The 8,702-nt window shown below is 54.8% G+C and overlaps 1 protein-coding gene across 1 annotated transcript; it reads right to left on the bottom strand.

Moving 5' to 3' along the window:
- Window positions 1-2,594: 2,594 nt before the first annotated feature.
- Window positions 2,595-8,296, bottom strand: KRT3 (keratin 3). The gene is made up of 9 exons (XM_058557528.1): window positions 7,670-8,296; window positions 6,391-6,611; window positions 5,760-5,820; window positions 5,302-5,397; window positions 4,854-5,018; window positions 4,317-4,442; window positions 3,776-3,996; window positions 3,393-3,427; window positions 2,595-2,929 (listed from the first exon to the last, which is right to left on the bottom strand). Exons 1-9 carry the CDS (start codon window positions 8,294-8,296, stop codon window positions 2,595-2,597), a joined length of 1,887 nt encoding a protein of 628 aa, XP_058413511.1.
- Window positions 8,297-8,702: the final 406 nt, after the last annotated feature.

Raw genomic sequence — 8,702 nt, 5'->3', positions numbered from 1 at the left:
AAAGATGTCACTGCCCAAACTGAGCCTTGAGACCAGTGGACAGTGTCCCAAGGAAGGCTGGGCCTGTTCTTGGCTTAGAAACCCCTAGACTTCTCAAATGGAACATTCTGGAAGACTTGGACCAGGCTCACCTGCCTGGTTGACCGTCCTCCTCTCCCTGACTCTAAATGCCAGGCTTCCTTGGAGCTCAGCTTGGACCCTCTTCTCTTCCCTCTCTCTGGGAGAACTTCATCAGTTCACACGGCTTTAGAACCAGCCTCATCCTCCTGCTGATGATGCTCACATGCAAGTCTTCGTCCTGACAGGCCTCCCTTCTGAACCCACACTCACATCTCCAGCTGTAGTCTGGCCATCTTCACTCAGCTGTCTCATGAGCAGCTCACACTCGTCTAAAGTGGAGCTCCCAAACTCACTCCTCAGACCCATCCCACCCCCACCCTCCTCTCACCTGGGTACATGCCATCACCTGCCACCCAATTGCTCCCACTGGGAAATTGGGCATCAGGGTTGAATCTTCCTGCTCCCTCCCCCCCGCCCCCGCCATCCAAGCCATTAACAAATCCCATCATTTCTCCTGTGCAGCCCCTGGTGTCTTTCCTTCATACACTTGTCACAACTTGAGGCTATTGTGATTGTTTGTTTTTTTTGTTCTTGTTGGGCTCCCTTTCTGAAATGATAGCAGGGACGACACCTTACTTTTGCTCCCCGATGCGTCTCCAACATTTAGCCCAGTGCCAGAGAGTAAATACTCAATGAGTGTTGGTTGAGGAAAGAATTCATGAATGATGCTCCGTCCCAGGGGAAGCGGCCGTCCCGTTACTGGCCTGACACGTTCCCACGGGGAGAACCCTCGGAGCTAGGGCAGACAGGGAGTCTCCCCTCCTCTCTCTCCTATTCCTTTTCCACAGAGAGATAAACCAGAAAAGGCACTTTCCTGCCCAAAAAGGGAAGGTAGGCAACAACTGTGAAATCCCACCCCTTCAGAGAGCTTCCCGGGAGATCAGGATAGGCGTGGCACTGTATTGCTGTCACACGCGGCCAGGGGACTTCCACATGAATATCTTCAAGCCCCAGTTGCTGTTTCCTTTGTTCATTTAACTGTCATTCCCCTTCTCTAAAATAAATTCAGCTTTGGCCTAAGACGGAAATACTGCTTCCCCGGCCTGGCCTGGCTAAACGTTTCTCCTCCATCGCCCAAGTTCTTCGGGTCCCCAGGCCGCCAGCCATGCCTGGAGGGCAGCAGCTCAGCCTCAGAGCAGTGTGGGGCAGTGGAAGGAGGTCCGGACTCCAGACAATTGGGTGCACTCCCACCCAATAGACCCTCAGATGCTATTCGGCCCTAAGCCAGACAGTCCACCTCTCTGAGCCTCAGTCTTCTCGTTGGCAAATGAAGTTCTTAAACTCCTTGCGCCTGAGTCCCTTCCAGCCACGACATCCTGGACAGCACCCCCAGGGCAACTAACACTTTATCAGGACTTCCGGTGCAGGGCAGGAGCTTCCCTGGCTGGCACACACACCTGGGGGCCCAGAGTGCATGCAGACAGTGCTCAGGACATTTTCTGAAGGGTGTTAATAGTTGTTTACCAGGAAGGGGGGAACCTCTGTGGAAAATGCTAGATTAAAGAGAGCTAACAGGTATTCTTTGCTACAAGATTCTCAGAACCTCTAATATATGCTCCAAAGAGGGAAGATTCAATGGACATAGAACCCTTTCTTGCAGAGCTCCCCAACGGACTGGGGTTCTGCAGGTCAGACTTGGAGATAGCTGGTCTCAGGAAATCCCTGGGCAGTTCCAGCAGCTCACACCTTCCCCGGGGCACCTCAATGGCACAAAGCTTTCAGGATGGCAGCTAGAGTGGAGACCAGCACCAAGGAAAGAAATCCTCTGGCCCCAAGCCCCTCCGCAACTCAAGGCCCTCTTAGGTTCCCCCAAATGAGAGAAGTTTCCCCCAAATGAGAGAAGGCAAGGAGGAGATGGATGTCTGCATGTCCTGCCCTCTGCCCTAAGAACTGTGAGGTCACACAGCCTCCTGGAGTGGGCCCCCACCCTCCCCCAGGGCTCCAAGAATAAATGAACAACCACATCTTGCCCATCTAGATCCGATACAATGGGCAGTGGGGAGTAAGTGCCTTGGTTTCAGAGGAAGAGTACTCCAGCTGTTCTGGGGCGGGCACAGCCCACTTGGGAGAGGAGGAGAGAAGTCAGCCCAGTGGGGAGAAAGGCGTCCGGAGAAGACTCAGGGGCCTGATGTGAAACACAATGCACTTTATTGGCGACAGAACGGATGGGCAGAGGGGCCTGTGTGTTATATACATCAGAACTGTGGTGACCATTCCACCCAGGGAGGGGAACCCAGGAGCAGCGGAGGTGCTGGTCTGGCGCAGGCAGGGGCCAGAGAGACGCCTGAAATCCTCACGGCTGTGCTTGGTCAGGGATCCAGATGGAGGAGCAAGAGGCCCTGTCTTCCAGCCCCAAAGAGCGGCCCCTGAGGGGGGCGGGGGGAGGGACCGGAGCTGAGGGTTGGCTGAGGTCGGAGTGACGAAGCGGCTGCGGACGCGAGGCGCTGGGTGGCTGCGGTGCCCAGGCGCGTGCTTTATCTAGAGGAGTGCTGCGAGGACTGGGAGAACCTGACGCTGCCGCCCCGGCTGCTGCCCGAGCTGAAGCCTCCGCCAGTGACCCCGCTGCGACCCCCGGAGCCAGAAGCAAAGCCGCTGCCGCCGCCGAATCCGCTGCCGCCGCCGAAGCCACTGCCGCCTCCCAAGCCACTGCCACCGCCAAGACCGCTGCTGCCGCCGAATCCGCCGCCGCCTGCCCGGCTGAAGCCGCTGCCTGCGCCCCCTGCGCCCCCTCCCACGCCGAAGCCACCGCCGTATCCGCCTCCGTAACCACCTGCCGAGGCCGACGTGGAGTTGCTGCTGCTGACCACCGCTGCAGGGGAGAGGACAGTGCAGCGATCAGCGCCCGCCGCCCACCTCACTGTACCACAATTAATGATCCACTGGGCCCAGGAGGACTGGGAGGCCATGACGGCAGCTTTATCCCTGATGACTATTGGGATCCATTCTAAGGTCATAAGGTGTTCACTGCCATAGTGTTATGTCATTATGAATTCTCCAGTGGTTCCTTCTACATAGGTCAACTCTTGAGAGATTATCCAGAATTTCTCCTCCCATTAACAAGCTCCCTACTGGATATTCCCTATCCAACATATAGACCTATTAATAGTGCCCCAAACCCAGAACAATTACAAAAGTGTATCTGCTGCCTCCTCCACCCCAGAAAATCCCTCCAACTTCCATAGAAATATTTTTTAAATTAGTTGCTACTGCCCTGGGTTAGTACAGGTATTTCAGAATCCATTCTCCTTGTCAGGGCCACTTTGGCTACTTACAGATGCTGACGGCACTCTGGCACTCTCCAGACATCCTGTAGGGGAAAGCAAGAGAAAGCTCCAGCACAAAGCAAATTTCCAACAAGTCCATGGATGAAGGTGATGAGTAGAGACCAGAATGAATTCAGAAGCCTGGCAAATCGGTACCCTTTCTCCACCCTTCTATGGGCCATAACAGAGCCCCCGTGTGTACTGGTTGCATATGCACTTTGGCTACCTGTGGAGAGGGTGGTCTGCAAAGGCAGTGCTTCTCTGCAAGGCCTATAGAAGGTGGGGGCCTTTCTCTATACACAGGCCTCCATCCCCATTTACTTGGTCACTTATCTGGCCCTCAGCATGTGGCTTGGGTCAGGGAAGCGGGGGAGATGGAATTGGAGACACACCGGCACTCCTCGCCCTCCAGCAGCTTGCGGTAGGTGGCGATCTCCACGTCCAGGGCCAGCTTGACGTTCATCAGCTCCTGGTACTCGCGCAGCAGCCGGGCCAGGTCCTCCTTGGCCTGCTGTAGGGCAGCCTGCAGCTCCTGGAGCTTGGCATTGGCGTCCTTGAGGGCCAGCTCCCCACGCTGCTCAGCTTCCGCGATGGCCACCTGCAGGTTGGCATTCTGGGGCAGGGGGAGGTAGGAGAAGGGATGAGCCCAGTGGCAGGGTCCCAGGCTCTCTGGGTCTTAGAATAGATTATCCCAGAGCAAGCATCTTAAAGTCGGCAGCAGCACCCCTTCCCTAGCACCTCTCTCTTGTCTTCATCCATGGAGATATTTCCCCCATGGATTACCAGCCATCTAGACTGGCTTGGTCTTAGAACTCTCTGGAGGCCAATGCTGCCTAAATGACCCCAGAAGTCCATTCCGGACTAGAAGTCCTGACATCCTAGCCCCCACTCCTCACCAGTCTGCCCAGGTGCCAGCACCAGTTGCCATCCCACCTGCTTCTTGACGTTCTCGATCTCTGCTCGCAGCCTCTGGATCATCCTGTTGAGCTCCGAGATCTCACTCTTGGTGCTCTTCAGGTCATCCCCGTGCCTGCCGGCCGTGGTCTGCAGCTCTCCCAGCTGGAGAACAGAAGGGAAGATGGGATGTTAATGCAGCTTTGCCTGACTTGTTTCTCTGTCCCTAACATCAACCACCTAACCTTGAGGTGCTTAGTAAGCATTGGTTAAAATGACATTGAATTCTGTCTTAGCAGGGACACTTCTGAGGCAGCAGGGAAGAGAACATCTGGATTGTCGTGGTAGAAAATTCTCCCACCCTGCCGCCCCCAAGCAAGCTAGAAGTAGTCCCATGTGGCCTGGGAGGGGGGCAGTGCTTTCTGCAACTCTACAACCATTAGAGGGATGTCTCCAGAGAGTAGAACCAAGAGGGGTCCACCCAGTGACCACTAGGGACTCCCCACCCAGCAGTCCCATAGGCCACAGCCTCCCTGAGACCCTCAACGGATCCTCTGAGCGGTGCCTAGCTCCCACCTTGGTCTGGTACAGGGCCTCAGCTTCAGCCTTGCTCCTCTGGGCGATCTCCTCGTACTGGGCCTTGACTTCAGCAATGATGCTGTCCAGGTCCAGGAAGCGGTTGTTGTCCATGGAGAGGACCACAGACGTGTCACTGACGTGGCTCTGCATCTGGGACAGCTCCTGCCAACACAGAAGGACCTGTTTACTCTCGTGGCCTCTGCAACAAGCACACAGAGGCCCAGAGAGCCTCCTGATCAACAGACCCATTCACTGACTCAGCTCCGAATGTGTATCTGCCACACCTGCCTCCCATGTCTGCAGCCCGTCCTGCGGAGCCCCAACAAAGGACCTTATCTCTGGGCTCAGTCTTCCTGGGATCTAGACACCAGAATGCCCAGCCTCAAATCTGAAAACATCTCACCCTCCCTCCCTCTCTCCCTCTCTTAATAGGAAACATCCTCACCATATCATACAGGGTCCTTAGGAAGTTGATCTCATCATTAAGGGCGTCCACCTTGGCCTGAAGCTCCACCTTGTTCATGTAGGCAGCATCAACATCCTGAGAAAGATAGAAGCATAAAGGCCTTATTCCCCCGAAAGAACAAACAACAAACTGCAGCTTAGCAAGAAAGAGTCAGAAGGACCAGGGCTGGTGACCCGTCAGTCCTCGTCCGAGGCTGGTCTCCACAGAAAAGAGTGATTCACATCTCATTGAGATGATTTAAGTTCAATCCTACTCAACAACTAAAAGTGAATGGGCTAACTCTTTTAGGCATCTTTCCAGACTAAGATGCACTTGGTTCCGTTTTTCGCTTCACCTGCCCAAACTTGGAAGCTCCATGGGAGTGGAGTAAGGAGATTCTCCCAATCCAGCCAGACACCTGTGTCTACAAGCCCCAGAACCTCACACAGAGCCCTTACCTTTTTCAGGGTCACAAAGTCATTCTCAGCAGCTGTACGCTTGTTGATTTCATCCTCATATCTGTAAGAGTTAAAAAGAAAGAGCTGAGATTGGATTTTGAGATAGTCATAAAAACCACTGTCCTCTGAAACTCTGCAAGTTCATCTCTTCCACCCTCTGTCCCTCTCCCACCCCTCTTAGATGAATACATCCTCTTTACTGTCTCCCTGTTGGTTAGGAGGACCAACCATTCCAATTTGTTCAGGCAGACTGTCCCGGGTTTAGCACTGAAAGTCCTGCTCCCTGGGAAACCCCTCAGTCCCGGGCAAATGGGGATGGTTGTTCACCACACCATGAGTTGTCCCAGCATCCTTCAGATCCTAGAACCAGGATCTTCCCCAACCTGGCCCAGAGGAAGTGCCTCCTCAACTCTCAACTCATCCCACGTGCCATAGCTTCATTTGTAAAGGACCATCCTTGAGGAAGGAAGGGGAAAGGGAAGCTCATAAACCAAGCTGTCCTCCATGGAGTAAAGAGAGGGGACAACGCTAAGTGACACCCCTGCCCAGTGGGCAGGAGGAATGCAGTCAGGGCCAGGACTCTGAGACAAGTAGCCCATGGCATTTTCCCACTCGTGCCTCTGTCACTCACTTCTTCTTGAAGTCCTCCACCAGGTCCTGCATGTTCCTCAACTCTGAGTCCAGGCGGACTCTCTCCCCCAGGATGCTGTCCAGGTAGCTCCTCTGGGAGTTGATGTAGGCCTCAAAAAGGGGCTCCAGGTTGTTGGTGCCTGTGGTGGAGTTTGTGCCCTGCTGCTGGAGCAGGGTCCACTTGGTCTCCAGCACCTTGTTCTGTTGCTCCAGGAACCGCACCTGCAATGCATTGGGGGAAGAAACATCAGGCAACACTCGCAACAGAGGAGCAGAGGGGCCTTGGCCAGGTGGGACTAGGTGTCTATATCCCCCCATCTCCCAGCACAAAGGCCTAGAAAGGATGTGAAGATATATGCTCCTACTGTCGCTGGAGAGGGTACAGTCAGACAGTCACATCAGTCAGGCCACTAAAGACGCAGCATGGTTTGGAAAATTACAGAAGAAGGAGATATGGGTGCAGAAACTGGAAGTAGCCCCTGCCTGGAAGCAGGAGAGTTGTAAAGATGACCCCCTCTTGTTCCTGCGGATTTCATGACTATCCCAACTTCCAAAAATACAGTATACTCTGCAAAGATGTACTTAAACCTCGGCAGCGTAGTTTCCATCTAAGGCCCCACTGACACTCAGCCCTTCAAAGGGTGTGAACCACTGGGAACTGATACAGATTGGAATGCCATGATTGGCATGGCCTGAGAGAGACAGCGGTGTGGGGTCTCCTGGTCTGGAGGTCACCACGCACCCTTCTCTTCCTGACTAGGTTCATTAGGGTGCAGACTAAGTTGCAAGCTTCTCTGCAGCCCCTTGGGACTTAGGCTCCACGTAAGCCTCTTTAATCCGTTCCCTAGGGCATCCACTTCCTTTGCCTGGCACAGAGATGGGCAAGGAACAGCCCTACTGGAAAGCCTCAGAAGGCAGCTCATGTTTGAAAAGCCCCGAGTTCCAAGTCAGACTCTTCCCTGCCGGTGGTCAGGGCCCTTGCCATGCACTGCCAGCTGCCAGCCTAGGTCTAGATAAGGCTACAGGTGGCAGACTTAGGCAGACAGTCAGACGAGCAGGACTTGAGCGTGTCTGGGTCCAAATAGGGGACCATTGTCTTTCCTACTCAGGTGACCATGTGGACAAGCTCGTCAGCCCTGAACATCATCCCAGACCCTAGAGCTCTGCCTGACCCCTCCCACTGCAGCCCGGCTGGCCCGAGATTGACGCTAAACACTGTGTCTAAATGTTGAACTCAAAGTCCCAGCCTAGGAATGCGGACCCAGGCAGAGCTTCATCACCTTGTCGATGAAGGAGGCGAACTTGTTGTTGAGGGTCTTGATCTGCTCCCGTTCCTGGGCTTTTACTTGCCCAATCTGGGGGTCAATCTCCACATTGAGGGGCTGCAGGAGGCTCTGGTTGACAGTCACTTCCTGGATTCCCCCAGGGAAGCCACCACCAGGGCCAAAGCCACCAGGCCCACCAAAGCCACCAAGCCCGCCAAAGCCACCAGCTCCACCAAAACCACCAGCTCCACCAAAGCCACCAGCCCCTCCAAAGCCACCAGCTCCACCGAAGCCACCAGCTCCTCCAAAGCCACCTCCTATTCCTCTGCCACCACCAAAACCACCACCAAAGCCACCTCCATAGCCGCCCCCAAAGCCACCGCCACAGCTGCTACGCCCTCCCCAAAAGCCACCAGCCCGGGAGCCACCAGCCACGCTGATGGAGATGCTCTTGTTGCCACCCAGGTTGTAGAGGCTGCGACTGCCAAAGCCTCCTGCTCCGCTCCGGAACCCACAGGCCCCTCCGCCGGCTCCCCCAGAGCGGACTACAGAGCTCATCCTGCTGCTGCCGGAGACCACAGCAGAGCGGCCGGAGAAGCCCTGGCTCCCTCCACCAGATGTCTTGGAGACTTGTCTGCTCATGGTGAGAAAACTCAGTAAAGGAAAAGTGCGAGAGTTGAGCAGAGACACTGAGAGTCAGAGGAAGAGGGAAGGGAACTGAAGACCTGTGCAGAATAAATCCCTTTATATACATCTAGGAGTTTGCTGGGCTCCAACGAAGGAGAGATAATTAATCCCAAATAGTCATGGGTTGGGTTTGCCTCCAAGGCAATAAGTTTGTTCCAGGCTACTAAACGCACCTTGAAAATAATCTGAAATGGTAAAAGTGCTAAGGTGGCAGGCTTACCTGGCAGGGGTGGTGCTTGGCATTGCCCCAGACTTGGGCATGGCCACCTTCTAGCTGCACCTGGCAGGACCCAGGAGGCACGCTCATCCGTGTCAGGTTCTCAGCGGCCATCTGTCTGCCTGTCAGCTGCCCCTGGCCCTG

The sequence above is a fragment of the Diceros bicornis genome, chromosome 17 (assembly GCF_020826845.1).
Source record: "Diceros bicornis minor isolate mBicDic1 chromosome 17, mDicBic1.mat.cur, whole genome shotgun sequence".
NCBI lineage: Eukaryota > Metazoa > Chordata > Mammalia > Perissodactyla > Rhinocerotidae > Diceros > Diceros bicornis.
This window is presented reverse-complemented; position numbering and strand designations above follow the sequence as displayed.

Coding starts and splice junctions, on each gene's coding strand:
- KRT3 (XM_058557528.1), bottom strand. CDS start 8,296: ATGAGCAGACAAGTCTCCAAGACATCTGGTGGAGGGAGCCAGGGCTTC. Junction 3,428..3,775: donor CTGGAGGGCGAGGAGTGCCG/GTGTGTCTCCAA, acceptor TTTCCCCTACAG/GATGTCTGGAGAGTGCCAGA. Junction 2,930..3,392: donor CCAGAGTGCCGTCAGCATCT/GTAAGTAGCCAA, acceptor TCTCCCCTGCAG/CGGTGGTCAGCAGCAGCAAC.